The sequence below is a fragment of the Onychostruthus taczanowskii genome, unplaced genomic scaffold (assembly GCF_017590055.1).
Source record: "Onychostruthus taczanowskii isolate IOZ18803 unplaced genomic scaffold, ASM1759005v1 scaffold23, whole genome shotgun sequence".
In the NCBI taxonomy this organism is placed as follows: domain Eukaryota; kingdom Metazoa; phylum Chordata; class Aves; order Passeriformes; family Passeridae; genus Onychostruthus; species Onychostruthus taczanowskii.
The window spans coordinates 1,086,190-1,103,280 of record NW_024499573.1 but is presented as its reverse complement, the minus strand read 5'-3'; the positions used below and the strand labels follow the sequence as shown (position 1 = coordinate 1,103,280).

Genomic DNA, 17,091 nt, shown 5'->3' with positions numbered 1-17,091 from the left:
AGACAGGCTGATAACTGTTGCTATTTGCTGTAACTTTCTCAAAGGAGGTCCTCTATAGGTTGTTCAAATAAAAAAATAATACCACCACGCTTAATTATTAACGATTTTAAAATTTTAGAAAAGTATCAGCCCTGCTATGATAAAAGGATTTAGCAAAGATCCAAAAAAGACAGGCAGAGGAGGCAATAGCCCTGCCACTTGGCTCAGATGTTTATTTAGACAACCCAATTGTGAATCAAAGCCTGTGGAAATATTATTGAGTGTCCTATGAATTTGGACAGCTGTACTCACAGCTGGGATCCCTCATCTTGGCCTGTCTCTATGCTTGGTGTAAATAAATACAATAAACCCAAATCTGAAGAATTATCTCTGATATGACACGTATTATTTGGCTTCTAGTACTTTGTGGGGATTAAATGGGATTAGTCCATGTTTGCAGAGTTACTGCAAAGTCAATGAAATTTGTTCTGGATTGGCAACAGGACCTGACACATTGCCTCCAAATTCTGGGCTATTGCAGAGGCTGAAGGGACCAGAGGCAAAGGCTGGTCCCAAAAGGATTTCTTAGAACTGTTCTCCCTTGTAAGCATAAGTGTTGAGAGGGTAAATATCTTGGGCTCAGAGGTTTCATAATTCCTTATCACTTGAGACAGCTCACCTACAAGGGAGTTTAAAAGGTCTGTGCAACTGTTTGTGGCTGACACAAGATCAGCTGGGTGGTGGGGTACTGGGCAGCAGGGTTTCTTAGGGGTGCTACAGCAACTCTGATTTTCTCTAAATAAGGAGGTAAGTTTGCATGCTCTTCTGCACCTCTGCACTTCCTTGTGACAAGAGTTGTCAGAGCAGCTCTCCCTCCCTACAGGTACGTGACCCTGCTCCTGGGCTAGAGGCAGAGTCTTAACACACAGCTGGATATTCTATAAACTTTAAGTGTATTATTGCATCCTATAACTTGCAAAATGCTTCTAATTGCTAGTTATTGAAAACAAAGAGAGTTGTTATTTAGCCTCTATTTATTGACTGTTCATAAATCCAAGAAAAGTCAATTCACTAAAATTTATGAAGACTAAATATACTGGTAATCAAATTATTTAATTTATGTATTGCGTATATTGCTAATATTTCACTGTACATTGCAATTAGAAATAAATATAATGAAACTTTAACTGCAAAAAATGTATTAATAATTTGCCTGTTGATCATTATCTTGTATATGAAAGTCTATTATATAAGTCTATTATATATTATATATATTATAATTATAACATAATTGTATATGTTAAAAATATGAGCAGATATATCAAGTTTGTGGCTGTGTATACTTTTAATAACTGTGATATAAAATAATATAGGAAAACTACTCTAATGATTATTAATTATGGGAGTTGTATCATTATTATTATCTAATTATCATTAATTAGAGGAAAAAAGCATATATATGCATTTCTGTGTAGTTTTAAAACTATAATTTATGTGCATATATATAAATATATAATATTATATAATGCTAGAACCAGGGCACAGGAAATATTTCTCTGCCTGTCCTGAGAATTCCTGACCCCCAGGGGAATACTGTTTTTAACCTTCGTCCATGGAGAAAACTTCCAAGACTTTAGTTGAACTGGAATCTATGAGTGTGTGAAATAGATACTAATGTAGTTTATCACAGGGGGAAAAATGTAGAGTTTTGTGTTTTTAGTATGGAGTTAGATAGAAGACAAGATGGAGGACTTTGGGCATTGTTTTATCTCCTTCTTGTGCTTCATCTACTCCATTTTCTGCAGTTTTGGTAGCACAGGGTGGTTAGTTAGAAAGAACCTCAATGCAGATGTTGTGTGGACAGACAAATAATTAATTACTGGTAGAAAGGTAGAAATAAAATACATTCTAACAGTTAATTGGACAAAATAGCTTTAAAAGACCTTGAACCTGTGTGTCTTGTGAATTTTGGTGCCTTCTTGCCTTCTCTCTGAAATGTAGATGGCGTGCTGAACTTTTGATAAGAGAAAAATAAACAGCAACCTGAAAATCAAAAAAAAACCAAAAGTCCCATTTGTCTTTCATTCCTGGCACAGAAATTTTAGGGGTGTCCCCATCAGGGGGATCCTCGGGGGGGGAAGTGTTCCACAATATAATATATAATAAATATGCTGATGTAACACAATTTATATATGGAAGTCCTGAGATCAGCCCAATAAATATAGCATAATCATATGTTATTTTAGTGATTTATTTTCTTGACAATTGATACAATAGGTATAATTACTCAATGATTTTTTTTAACTTGGCAAAAATATCCTACTCATAAAAAATGTGTAGTCTCTAGTTGCTTAGTTGCTTAGTTCTTTTTTTTTCTGTCCTCAAGTGAGACTTCAAAAACATGTGTATAATTGGGACAACCAGGAAAATGAATAGAAATGTAAGGGGTTTGAGTTAAATTACTGTATTTTGCAACTACTTTTTTTTTTTTTTCTGTAACTGATAGTTATATGCATATTTCTGTAGCATGTTTTCATCTGAAATAATAATGCCATATCTTATGACTGAAAATTACATGATCTGAGAAGTTCAGGGTATCTATTAGTTCCCTCATCAATTTACTGCTAGTGCACAGAAATCACTGCTAGTACTTTTTCTACTGCTCTGTTCTTCATAGTGTTAATATTTCTCAATACACTGTGATATTACACAATTTTTCATAATCTCTTTATATCTTCAGCTGCTGCCAAGGAATCTCCTATGGCAAGGGTAATTTTATTTTTCGGTGTCAGGGTTTTTGGTTTTTGTCTGTGTGTGTGAATTATGTACGATTCATTTACTGAGGTAATTAAATATCTTCTCAAGAAAAATATGAAGAAAAGGGGAAAAAAATTATCCTTTTTCGTTTCACAAGAGGCTTTTCTAGATTCCAGCCACCGATTCTGATTCCCTAAGTGGAGTTGGCAGCTGCCCCAGGGGTAGCTTCAGTAAAACTTTCTTCTCCTGCTGGTCTGATGGGGAGCAGGGCTTTCCCCAGCAGTAGACTGATGGTTTGGCTTTGGTGTTTGAAACTGGACTGAAGGTCCAGGGAAGAACTTCTGTACATCAGTCAGACCAAGGACATGTCTCCAGGTCTGGAACATGTAAACTGAAAGATAAGGGTGTCAGTCATTTGACAGGTCTTCAATACTTGAGAAGTCACCAAGAAGTTGACCTTAAACTTAGGTCTTCACAATTGGAAAAATCCCCTGTACATACATTGCTCCTAATTATTACAGAGACAAAATTACAGTGTAGCTGTTAGGCAAAAATTAACATAAGTACTACCCAGTCATTCTTCAAAACCACTGACATTGTCTGGGATGATTCACTATGATGACTATTTCTCAACCAGGTATTGCACTAGTGAAAGATTTTAGAATTACTCCATTATTCTGTGACTTCTGATCTAAGGAGAAGAGTTTTGCAAGAAGTGGAATATATCCAAGTAGGGACAAGTTTTATTAAATTTCTCCAGACTTTCAGAAGATGTTTGCTTTAAAATTTTTTGTCTCCTGGTGTTGGAGTCTCCTCTCTGGTGCCCTCCCTGTGATGTCTAAGACTTTTTTTTTTTTTTTTTCTCAGTAGCATTACCTTATTACATTTCAGGGCCTGACCCACTTCAAATGTCACAGATCCAGAGGAGTAAAAAAGACTGGAAGGAAGAATCTGCTATTGCAGGACACCCAAGATAAGAAGACTAAGAAAGCCAGCCTGACAGTAATAGAATTGTAAGTTCTACAACTGATGAGCACCAGGCTATCCAAGATAAGAAGCCAGCTCACCACAACTCAGAAATAGTCAAATAATAAACACTGAATATATTAGATAAGCAGAACATACAAAAATTAACAGCATATAAAGAGTCCTTATTGTTTTTACTTAGGGTGATAGTAGATTTACTTGGTGGATTCAACACACAATACCCATCTTTGTGCAAATATGAAATAACAAAATCTTTGGCTCTGGTGTGATTGGCTCACTGCACACTGGGTGATGAATTATAATTTTTGGCGCAACACCTAGGGTTCACTAGCATTAATAGACCAACCCAACCCTTTCAGTAAGAGATTTTCATAGCTCTTCATTGTTCCAGACTCACAAGAATCTATGTTATAATATTACAGTTTCTCTATTGGATTCTGTTTTGCTAGGTTCCCTCCTATCTATATTCTGAGTTACTCTCACATGAGCCCACGGGAGTGGAAGAATCGGAGTGTGGTCTATCCCTGTCACTCTTGGGATTTCTTCACCTAATGCCCCTGCTAGAATCAATTGCAAACAAATTTAAAAAGTGATTTTGAGGACTGAGAAAGGTGGCAGCTAATGCATGCCACAATCAGTGAAGAAGAGCCCAAAACCAATCTATGTAGGGGGAAAACCTGGAGCAATTGCTGGGTTTTCCATCACCCATTTTCCCCTTAAAGAGCTTCATTGCAGTTTGACAGAGGAGCACATCAGTGGCAGGAGCCAAATATATCACACTGTTTCCACTGTACTGCTGCCAAGTTGGCTTGAGCCACTGGTATTTTAGGATGTTTTTCCATATCGTCAGGACACATTGGGAACCACAAGGGACAGCACCTTAGGACCTAACACTTAACAGAGCTGGGAAAGCTACGGCTGGGAGTCTCTAGTGGGTAATGAAGGAGCTACACAGCAGTTTGATAAGAGTCTTCCAAGCTCTTGTGAGGAGAAAGAAGGTATTAATGCATGTTGGGGAGGATATTTTTTTCAGGAGGTTGAATAATGCTTGGTATGAGTGGTTGGAGTATGAGTCAGGGCATGCACTGGCAATCCTTGAAGGCCAACACACCTGCAGTAAAATCTGTGATGTGAGCTGAGCAAAAAAGTGTGATACCATGTCTGCAATCTTTGTCCAAACTTTCCATTAATGCCAGCTGGTAAATATTTTGGAGTTTTCTTCTTGAATTTTCTATCTTTTTCATAATCTGCATGCACTTACCAGAACCTTGTGCAAGTGTTTTGGTACCATCAGTATAGTGCACTGACATGGAGAGGAAATCAAAGACCTTTTTGGGGACTTTGAGTGGAATTGTTCCAACATTATAATTCTAATCATTAGATGCCTAACTTAAGTCCATTGTTTAGATAGTTTGCAGTTAAAGGCAAAACATCAGTACCTCTAGAAGATATGCACTCCCTGGAACTGTTCAAAAATAATTAGCTGTAGCACTTTGTCATATGGTTTAGTGAACATGGTGGTATTTAGTCAAAGGTTGGAGATCTTTTCCAATCCTAATGATTGTATGATTCTATGATTCTATATAGTCTTGTCTAAGAAAAGATTTTGAGCGCTTGAGATGAATTTTGCTCACTCATCTCTAGTGAGAGGAAAAGAAATCAATTTGTCTCCGGATGCCCGCTTTTAGCTGGATAAGTTTATCAGTAACAAATATTTGTAACTGACTTAAACAAGAAAAAAAATAACATGAAGCTATGCCTTTCTTTTATTTTAGAGCTGTATAGATAAGATAGTAAGAGGAAAAATGAAACAAATAAGATATCTCTGTTCTTCCTTCTTCTATGTGAAGTGACCTGACCTATAAAACTCTGTTCTATCCCGTGGCTTTTGGAAAATCAGTTTATACAAAATAGCAGTCACTGTGAGAACAGATGAGACAGAAATAGTGAATTTGGGAATTATATTCGTTATTTTATATAATAATTTGTGTGTTATATATTCATGTTCTTTATGTGCAATGAGGATAGGCCATGTTCACCCGAGGATGGCTCTTGTGAAGCGGAAGTGCAGTGAATTGTTGAAGCTGGCCTGAATGGATAACTCATGTGCTGCTTCTCGTGTACTATGTGATGATGTGATACACAGAAGGTTTTAATTTCCTTAGGAAATCAAATTATCTTTCATGAATACAAAATATCACTCCCTATAAAGTAATACCTCATAGTATCTCCAGTACACAGAGAGAGGAAGAAATCTCACCCAGCTGTGGCATATTGCATATTTTCCTTTTTCTTCTCCAGATGATTAATTTTCATCACTCTCCGTCTCAGTAGAACTAAGGGCACATGGGTGAACACGAGTGTGTTGAATCAGAAGGAGCTTGTTTGGGGACAAAAGCCATAGGTTCTTTTTTTTTTCTTTCTTTCTTTTTTTTTTTTTTTTTTTTTTTTTTTTTTTTTGTGTGTGTATGGCATGTTTTCTTTTGAGGGGGGCAGGTTTAATGATTTAATCTTTCACTACTGAGCAAGGTACAACCCTTCCTGTGGGACTTTCCCACTTCCTGTGAAGAAGCCAGAGGGCCACTGAGTGGTGACAACAGGATTTTCAGTAGAGACAATAGAAGACACATAAAATGATGCTAATACAATAACCTGGATAAAGAGTAAATTTGTGCATTAACTTACCATGGAAAGAAGAATTTGTCTCAGAACCAGGGAGAGTACCCAAAAAAAGCTTATAGAAAATCATGTTTTAGATACTGAAAATATTAGCCTAATCATTTGCCCCAGGGGCTGACATTTTACCTAACAACTACAAAGTAGATTTTGTTTGGTGTTTTTAACAGTTAATGTTCTTAAACTGTTCAGAGGGTGCAAAAGTAGAAGCAGGACTTTCCTGGAGCTTTCTAATTTGCTTCCCAATATAATCTAACATACGAAACATTTCCACATCTGAACAAGAATTAATGTTAACACTAGTTTCTTTAAGGTTCATGATAGACAGTTGCAGAAAAATTCTGAGTGTAATAACTGGGAAACACAGGAATATAAATTCACGCTGTGCTATACTGTACAGCAAAGAATTCCTACAGGAATGTGGGAATGTTTACGTAATCATCCTGAAAATTTAAACTGTATGTACCATAAAGGTATGTCTGATAGAACGGACCTTAATATTTAAAAAAAAAAAAAAAAAAAAAAAAAGGAGGGAGACATAACCTATTTAGGAATTTGAAGATCTGAAGGCGTATAGGAAAGCACCCCAAAGAAAGTGTTTTCCAAAGGGCCACTATGAGATATGTATAAAAGCCATGAATAACACTCATGTCTTCAGCATTTTCTTGTCAGTAGTATGTTTACTATAGAAAATGTATGTGAACTTAATTTGGAAATAACAACAGCATTCCCATTTTCTGCCTCCTGCAGTTTTCTGTGTCTTCATGAGGCATGTGAGTGTCATTTACTGTTTCTCCTTTTTGACAGCTTTTCCTTGTGGGACAGTTTGTCTGTTGTTGCACCACTGGGGACTCTGATGAAGTACACAACTCCTTGCTTTTTGTGTCCTCCTTCTGTTGCTGTATGTCTCTTCTTTCTCCTCTGCAGCCTCTGAACTCTGATATGAAGTCAGAGGGCACAGGGCCATAAAATACTTACGGTTTATTTCAGTTTGTTTTTAAGAAACAGAAATGACTGACATCCAAAATTTACAGCTTCTCTCTCAGATTCCTGTCCTTTTAGCTTGTTTCTGCAGTTGAACCAGGCAGTCCTCATTTCACTGCCAAGGACAGCTGCTGGAAGAGATTTTGGCTGTGCAGGATGATAGTAGGATATTTTAAATCATAACATTAGGTGGTACAGCTCAGCATGCATATGTTGAAAACTGAACATCATTACATTGACAGTAGCAGATTCCAACAAAAAAACCCAGTAGATATTTTCCTCATGAAGGGTGCACGCTGACTCCCACACTCTGCAAGCAGAGAAAATGAGCATGGTAGGGAACCTCTCCACAGGCAGCAGTGAAGGAGGGTCCCAAACAAGAACATCCTCAGGAGACTGTCCGAGGAGGACATGTACAATAGAAACAATTAATAACAATAAAAGTAGTTTATGGCAAGCACAGTGTGGAAGACTGCTTAACTTTCAGCAGTCAAGCATCCCTCTTTAAGTACAAGATAGAGGAAAACAAAATTTCTGCACTTTTCAAGGATGAGAAGCTGGAGTCATTCAGGGTCACAAGCTTGCCCTGGCAGCAAGCCTTGTACTGAAAACTGCACAAAAAGTTGTTTTCAAATGACCAGGCTCAATTTCAGGCTTGCCTTCACTACTAGGAGGTAAAAACCTCAAATTTATTAATTTTCATCCACCTTAGATTTACTTAGCAGAAATAGATTAGAAAAAGGGAGATTTTCCCGCAGAAGCTAAGCTTCCAAATAGAGCAACATAAAATAACAAAAAAGCAGTCCATCAAAACAGAGCGAAAATACTAAACCTGTGACTTACAAACTATTCAGTGCAGTACCATGAAAATCTGGACCTAAGAATCTATTTCTAGGAATATTTTTTCTCTCTCAAAATTAAGTCAAATAAAAGTCACTTTCTCTTGCTACTGCCAGAAGAATCTTTTAAAACAATCAATTTGTTTTAAACAACGTGAGATAAAGAGGTATTTATAAAATATTTCTGCAAAAGTTTGTCAAACTGTTATTATTTAGTAATGGACATATGATGGAGTAACACGTTGGTTGATAGAGAGGTCAGTGTAAAAGTAAATAGTTTTTAGATACATTCAGAAAAAGCAGCTTTTGGGATGATGTTAATTGAACTTCTAGTAAAATAGGAAAAGCCTTAGCACTTGGCAAGGAAACATTGTATCTGATACCTGAAAAAAAAATCCTCTTCAAAATATTCTGAAATTTCCTGATTTTTTCTTACTTGAAAATACACTATCACGATGAGTAAAATACAAATATGCAGATATGAAAGAAGAAGTGACCAGAAACCAAGTAAGTAAGTTACCCTTTTGTCTCCTTGACCTTTGACTCACTTGGATCAAACTTGGATAAAGATTGCAGTCGCTAAGTATCCTACCACGAGATGTAGGTAGTGGCTTTTAGTCAGGCTGCAAAAATAACCCCTTCCCCCAGCAGCAGTACAACTTAACTTTTTCTTCTGGCAAAAAAAGATAAAGAGGGAACTGACGTCTCTTGGAATATATAAACACTCCCCCCCAGTGCACAGCCTATGTGCTTGGTGGGGAGGTTTAGCTGCCTGTCTGCTGGTAACTTGATGCAAGTCATGTGCTAAGTACTTGTGTGTTCAGCTGAAAAATCAGTCGCCCTTATTCAAGGTGAGTCATACGATACAACATTTGAAATCAGAGGGTTTTCCTCAGGAACACTTTTAAGGTCAGTCGGGTGGAAGCTCTTGAAAATATTTCTTTTTAATGCAAAATAAAATGGAAGGATTTTACAGAGCTGCTTGCAAGGAAAAGTGACATTTTACATGGATTAGTGAAATGCTTTGCTACTGTAATGGCAGTGTTTTGTCTTCAATAAGGCTGGCTTTCCCAATTGCATTCTGTTTTTTCATATTTAATATTCTTGAAAATAGTCCCAGAGTTACATGAATTTATAAAAAAATGCGTATTTTAAAGAAAACTTTCCAGCATTCAGTATTGCAGTTAAAAAGCTTGAAACTATAATTTCAAAAACGTCAAATACATAATGAGATTATTTGTATTTTATAAGGGCTTGCTTTAAGCTGACATATACAGAAGTCTAAGTTAAATAGTGAAGAAAGAATTTAATGTTCTTTTTCATCTTTCCTTTCATGCAGTTGCCTATAAATTGTCTTTCAGAGATTTGAATGGACCATTTTCATTGTTATTAATTAAAATTCTGTTAAGGATCTTTGAAACAATATTAAAAAGTACATACCCAACACTCTAGAATGAAGTGAATAATCTTATTAATCCTGTAGTCAAATCAGAGACTTAATGATACAACACCCTCACAGACCATAGCTAATTTTCTTATGGTATTTTCTATTCTTCTTAAGGTATATAATTTTCACTTGAATATAAATTCCCACAAAGTCCATTCTTGGAAATTTCTACCTTAATCTTCATATTTTCAATTCAGTTCTGATAGATGAGAATAGTATGTTGACTTCTATATGAATTGAGTGTTATGGTGTGAGTGCTCTTCACTCACAGTTGTGTAATGTATCATTTGAATTGCATAAATTGGGATGTCTAGACTGCTATTACATTGTTTTTGGTGGGAGAAGGGTGAATATTTTTCAATTTGCAGGAGCTTGGAATAGACACAAGTTGTTAGCAGACGCTTTCTAGCTGTTTATTATTAGTGCTCATGAGAGATGTCCAGTCTGCCAAAAAAAAAAAATCACTGGAAAAGCTTGTAGAAACTTAGGTGGAAATGGATTTTGGTGAAATGTGTATTACTGTGGAATTTGAAAATCTTCAGCACACAAGTCAAGAAAAAAAGTCTGATGCTATATAAAAAGCCCCCCTTAAATATTTCTGATAGTACTAATTTTCATTTTAAATTTTAAAATGTTTCCGGACTGGAAAAAAAATCTTGTAGTGGGGGAAGAATCAAATGGAGTTAGCAATTTTTCAGATTTTGATTTTATTGAGGATCTCTGCTTTTCCTCAGATTTGCTACAATATTTAAAAGCAATCAGATTTTCAAATGCCCACACCACCTACCCAATTAGTTGCCTTTTATCGTTCTGTCTTTGCCAAACTGAAGATCCTGATCTCAGCCCAGCTACAACTATAAGAGATTTGCTCCTAGTGATTTCCACTTCAAAGTTCCTCAAGTCTAATAAATTTCTAACTTAAATATGCTTTGAAATTTGTGGTTAAACACATCCACATCAAAAAGCCTTTAATGCCTTTGGAGTGGGAACTACATGGAATGACCTTGTGGCAGGTGGATGGACAGGCTGACTTTTATAGTAAGGATACTAGGGATATTTTCCCAAGACTGCAAAGAGTCTTTTGGTCATTCTGCTTGAAAATATCCATGGAGAAATTCTTAACATACCAAATGATTTCAAAAGTACAGAAATAGACATTGTTAAAGGCAAGGGAGCCATGACGTGCTCAAGAGAAGGTGGAAGGTTTCCAATGCAGTTAAAGGGAGGGGTCTGGTGCCAGGGAGAGGTGTGACATCTCTGTGACTTTGGGATGACAAGGGAGTGGCCTGCTGACCATGGTACCTAATCTGTTAGGGCATGTTGTACATCATTTATGTGATAAAAGGATCACGTAACTCATTAGGGAAACAGAACACACACTGTTCCTATAGCTGCTTTACTATTTAGGAAGTAATGAAGTCTTTGTGGTACTGTCAGTCTTCATGAGCAAACTGGTTGAGTTGTTCTTCCACTTCATCTTTCTGTTTTTCTGTTTTCCTTCTCTCTGTGTTTGACCTTGAATGTGTAATTAACTCTTGAAACTGAAACTGTGATTAACTATTACCTGCATTAAAATTGATTTAGAGATGTTCACAACATGTCAATAAACAGAAATTAGTAAGAATAAAAAGGACATGGACAGTGAAAAACAGAAAACATTTTCTAAAACAGAAAAGGGCAGATTTTCTGTTAACTGGAGGTCTAAGGCAAATAACTGACTTGCAAATTTGGTGTATTTGATTAATTCATAATCATAAAGAATAAATTGCAAATTAGGCAGCTCTTTCTCTCAATTATTCATAAACAAGAAAAAGTCTGAAAAAAATATCACTGGGAGCTTATTTGTATTTTACCACTTTAGCATTAGTGTCATTCTGATTTTCTTTACAACCCCTTTCACTAGGGGCCAGTTTGTAAGACATATTAACATCTATGAATAGCAAATCTTATCTTCTCAGAAGACAGTTTTCTTCTGAGGCTGAATAATCTTGAAATTACATGTATTACCTCTTTCAAGGATCAAGCTCTAGTCTTGCTTTAAGAACTGTGATTGATGACTTTCTTACTGGCACAAGGCAGAAAGAGCCAGGGGAGCTGATGCCAGAGCAGTGTAACTCCTGCTTCTTCCTGAAGCGGGAGCCATGGGCATGGCAGGCTGAGATAAAAGCAGAGCTATCTATAGCCTCCTTCTTTGGCAGAGGGAGATTTAAAGATGTCTACATCAGGAAGAATGTCATATGAGTAATAACAATGTCAGCTTGCCCTAATGCAACAGAGCCAAAAAAAAAAAAAAAAAAAAAAAGACTAATGAAAAAAACTCACCAGTTTGTTTAGGCACCTGGAATGAAGATAATCATATGTAATAAGCAATTGGCAATAAGCCAAAAGTACCTGCAACTTTGTTTGTTTGTTTAGTCTGTTTGGATTTTTTTTTTTTGGTTTATTTTTGCCAGTGGCTGGCCTCTGCCTGGCTGTTTTTGCCTTGTTATCTTCCTACCTGCTTCATCTTGTGTACTTTGTACTTCGAGCTTTGGAATTTGATTTTTGTTCACTTTCTGCTTATATTAGCAGCTTCTCTGAAGAAGATCAGAGCATTTGTTCAGACCAAGAAGAGACGAAAAACCATCAAGCCTTACAGCAAGAATATTTGTACACTGTTTGCCCGTACCCTAACAAGAAAGAGGAATGGGCTGTAACAGAAACTGTGGGCTCCTCACTGGGGCCATCATCGGTGGTGTACTGGCTATCTTCGGAGGAATTCTAATACCAGTTGGAGATAATCTTATAGGCAAAGCAGTACAAAAGGTACTTATTTTTTTTTTACTTCCCCAGGATATATGGTTTGTGGTTATTGAATACTCGTTATTTTTAATCCTATGTTCTGGTTCTGTTTCTTTCCTTTTTTTTTCATTTCTTTGTAAAACATTATTTTTATAAATTAGGTGCTCCAAACTTCCCTGGATATACATGCAACAGCAACATTTAAAATATATATATTAATTATATTTCCACATTCACTTGTTTGCTCTCTCTTGTGCTTCACATTAGAAGCTAAAATTATTGTGTTTTCAGAATTCAATTTAGAAGCAAGTGGGTTTTATTTTTATTTTATTTATGATATTTTCATGTTTCTTTATTTTTCCTTTTTTAAAAATTTTATTTTCATACTTTGATACTCAATCTATGCAGTTATATTTATATACTGCAAATAATCTAAACAGTCTTCTGCTGCAGAATCTAATCCTACACTTAATGTATTCACCTCACATTCTGTGATTGTATGATCTAAGTCGATGTTCTCTACATGACTGGAGGATCTAATAAAATGCATAACTCCATTTTGAGTGTGAGGATTGATTGAAGTAGAATGTTTTAAACCTGGCAGACACAGTTTTTTTCCGATTTTTAGATTATTTGCTGTCCCTAAAATCTAGATTTTATGTAAAGAAAACAGAAAAAAATTAATCTGTTAGATCTTTGGTGAAAAGTGGACATAACTGGGGGTTTAAATCATGGAGTAATGTGGAATAGAAGCCCTGGCATGTCCACTACGGGTGCCTTAGGGTCACTGCACCCAGGGTTGGTTTTCTGATGATTAAAAATCAGAAATTCTTAAGATTTTGGCTATTGCTTAGTCCTGCTATTTATCTGTTGTGGTGCTGAAGATTGTGGACATCTTGGAGATGCTTATCCCAAGGCTCTTCTGGAAGAGTAGCCTTAGCCCAATAGCTGTTGTAGTCAGTTGAGGAGGTGGATACATGAACTGCCAGGAAATGCTGAACTGACTGTTGAGGCCCTGGCTATATTATAATATAATTTAAAAAAAATTTAAAAAACAGCTCCTATAAAATATCTTAATTTTTTCAGGTAATCCATTTAAAACCAGCCTGTATTGGGATTTTCCAATCTTATTGGAAAATTGTATTGTATTTTTCAAGAATTTAAAGAATTTTAAGATTTATAGAGACTAAAAAAGAATCTCACTAGATAATGCCTCAACCACCTTGCAACATTTTACAAAAAAAAAGTCACAAACAATTTTAATTGTTTGCCATATTGAAGAAATAATGGGTTTTCTAAAAATCATGTAAATTTAAAAATCTCTATCTCCTTATATCAAATACATACTTACATTAATCCTGAGTGTTGTCTTATACCATTCAATATTTTGAAAGCAAATTACAAATGCTGGCAGTGTTATGTGTTCATCCATTTACTAGCAGTAATGAACCAGTTATACAGCATGGTTTGCAAATGTCTACATACTCAATTATACCTGCATGAGTCTGTAGTGGTAGCATTAGAGGGAGTAATTTCCCCTCAACAACTTTTTTCATTTTCTTCATTGTGATCATGTTTCAGATGCTTGTACCTGTTTCAAGGCAGCTTGTTTGGTGTATATATATATGTTAAAAATGTACCAGTAATCACATACAACATAAAAGAGTACATTTGTAGAGGCTTTATTTACTTAAGTAAATGGATATGTTTTTTCCGAAGCACAAGTCATACCAGACTATTGTCTTTCTGTTTAATGTGCTGACTATTCGGAGACACCATAAGACTTTGAGACAATTCCATTTCAGACAAGATGGGCTGAAACATGTGATCAGTTCAGCAGATCCTCCAGAGGGACTTGAATTTAATTAATTCTTATTTTGCCCTGTTGATGAAAGGTCTGTCAATAAAAGCAAATTTGTTATTCATTGCAGTTGTATTTAAGATAAAATAGAGCTGACTGCAAAGGAAACAGATCTGCCAAGCAGAGAATGCTCAAAACACTTTTTTTTTCTGAACTATTTCACTTTTGGAAATGTAATTTTTATGGAAAATCTTTGGTAGAAAGAGATCAGCTTCCATGACAAATATGTTCGGAATTTCTTAAGAGTAGTGACCATAGGACAGGAAAAGAACAAAGAGTGAGATGTTCTTTCAGATATGGCCTGTAAGCATTTATATGGAGCAGATTGCCTAGGGAAATGTTGTGGTCACCAGCCCTGGCAGTGTTCAAAAAATTAGTAGATATGGCACTTCAAGATGTGGTTTAGTGAGCACTGCACTGAACGATCTTGGAGGACTTCTTCAACTTTATTGAATCTACGTTATTTCCATTTGTAGTCATATGAGGAAAAATTTAAAAGATGTCCTCACCCACTGGGTGAAAACAAAACTCAATGTACCATATTTCTAATGAAAGGTAAGAAATTGTTTCAGACACAAACAGTAAAGGCAAAATCTTGTCTTAAATTCCTCACAGTCAAAGTCTGAAAAAAGACCCCTAGTTTTTCCTCTGGCTATCCTATCTCATAAAAAATTCTAGTCTATTGCACAGTAGTAGGACCAATTCTGTATTTTTGGAGGAAATGCAAGTTGCTATCAAATGTTATTGCTGAATTAGAATAACACATGTTGAACAGTTTTAGGAAACTCCATACTATAGCAAGACAAATTGTCCTAAATTAACTTGTTATCAAGGTTTAGTCAACTAACATTACTGTCAATTTACTCTAAAGCAAGATGAATCAAGTCCAGATGAACTTCTCTAGCATGTCCCAGTGAATTGGAGGAACTTTAATTTCAAAAATCAATGCAATCAGTAGGGTTTCTTGGTCCTTTTCTGCTAGCAGCAGAAGTCTAACTATGCTTCTCTTAAGCTTCTCTTAAGCACACATCTTTACCAGCCTCATTTCTCCTTTATTGCAGTCATTGAGAGATTAGCCAGAGTAAACACGGCAGGGTTTATTGTGCTGGAAGACTGCAAACTGTTTTTGAAGCAAAATGAAAGCATCTGCAAGTGTACAGAAAATCTCAGGTGCCCTTAGGAACTGGACAGAGACTCTGAGTCTCCTGGCTGTTATCTCCTGATGGGTGGGTGCTGTGCTCCACCCATGAGCAGTCCATGAGTGGACAAACCAAACAAAATTCATGTAGCATAAAACACCCAGATGTCACATCTTCATTTATTCTAATTTATTATCAGGTGTCTGTGCTTCAGATCAGAGCACATGGCTATGTCTTGTAGCCTCAGAATGAGACCTATGTGTCTAATAATTTTGATAAGTTGTTTCAACTCTGATGTCCAGCAGAGGACAGAGTTTAAAAAAATTTGTGTGTATATATATATATATATATATATATATATATATATATATATTTATATTTATATTTTTATATATATATATATGTGTATGTGTGTGTGTGTGCATCTGTATGTATGTGTATATATATATGTGTGTGTGTGTGTATGTATATATACATATATATGTTCTGAATTGTTTTCAAGGTTCTTTAAAGAAACTGTCACTTGAAGAGTGCACTCAAAATGACACCAGCAGCAGCAGCACCTTGGCAGGGATCCACAAAAGGAGATCAGTGCTGAACTATTTCAGCTCTGATACTATTCATAGAAAGGTGCCTTTGATTTCAGGACCAAAGGGCAAAAGTCCTGTCCTAATTTCTACGAACACTGAATCTGTCCAGAAGGGAGAGAACTTTCCATGAAGGTCTTAGGGGTTTAGAAAATAGATCTTAGTATAGTTATGAGTGAAACATGGAAGTTTCAGAGTTCTCTACAAAGAAATACTTTGCTCAAGATTATAAAGTACACCTTTTTCAGTGACTCTATACATTTCAGTTGAACATTATCATGTCTGTTGTCATTAATACCAGATATAATCATGTCTCAAATAAAATTTAAAAAAAAAGAAAGGAAATGAGTATTTAAAACAACAAATCAGAAAGATTTTATCTGATATTTTTGGAAAAAAATATTTTGACATGGCTCAATTTCTACTTTTTATCTCTCCCTCCTTAATATTATCTTTTTAGGCAAATGTCCCATCACTTCAGTTATGGGGTTTTTTTCCCAGCTAGGCTTAACCACTCAATGCTATTGGTAGTGGATTCATTTGCTAGAAAAGCCTTTATCACCACTTCTCTAAGATCTTCTGCTTTCAACCTGAGTGCATATGCTCAGGAGCTGAACAGAAGCCACATAATAATATTTAATATATTGAACTCTTGAGGAATTGATAATACAAAATGGTGAATGGTTTGCCACAATGCCTCTGTGCTGTACCGGGTTAGTCTCAGTTATTTTTAGGAATATGGCCTTCAATTGTATCTATTATTATGTTTATTCATTTGTCTCTACATATCTGTGGTCTGTGATTGGCCAGATTATATCTCCTCAGCTACTGGAAGCATTGGAAACACCTCTAATTTAAAACTGTCTTTGTGACATTCATATGCCTTCTTTAAACAAACTAATGAAGATAAAGCAAGTGCTGGCTCTCAGCAGAACACAAATGATCTAACCACACATACTCCCAGACTATCAATTTTAAGCTTTATTGAGACCCAGTATTCTGTTACCAAGGTCTTAAAAGAAATAAAAGTTATGACCTAAAAAAGCCTGAGTAG

At 35.9% G+C, this 17,091-nt stretch overlaps 1 protein-coding gene across 5 annotated transcripts in view; it reads left to right on the top strand.

Annotated features, from left to right (window-relative positions):
- Nucleotides 1-4,587: 4,587 nt before the first annotated feature.
- Nucleotides 4,588-17,091, top strand: part of CD36 (CD36 molecule) — a 31,117-nt gene continuing 18,613 nt past the window's right edge. Inside the window, exons 1-2 of one of the 5 annotated variants that reach the window (XM_041405300.1) lie at nt 4,588-4,721; nt 12,238-12,474. In XM_041405300.1, coding sequence (XP_041261234.1) covers nt 12,355-12,474 — 120 coding nt within the window. In that variant the 5' untranslated portion in view covers nt 4,588-4,721; nt 12,238-12,354. Of the gene's footprint in view, nt 4,722-8,915; nt 9,132-12,237; nt 12,475-17,091 lie in introns of those variants that run through there. The other 4 variants (XM_041405304.1, XM_041405301.1, XM_041405302.1 and 1 more) reach the window with 4 other exon arrangements.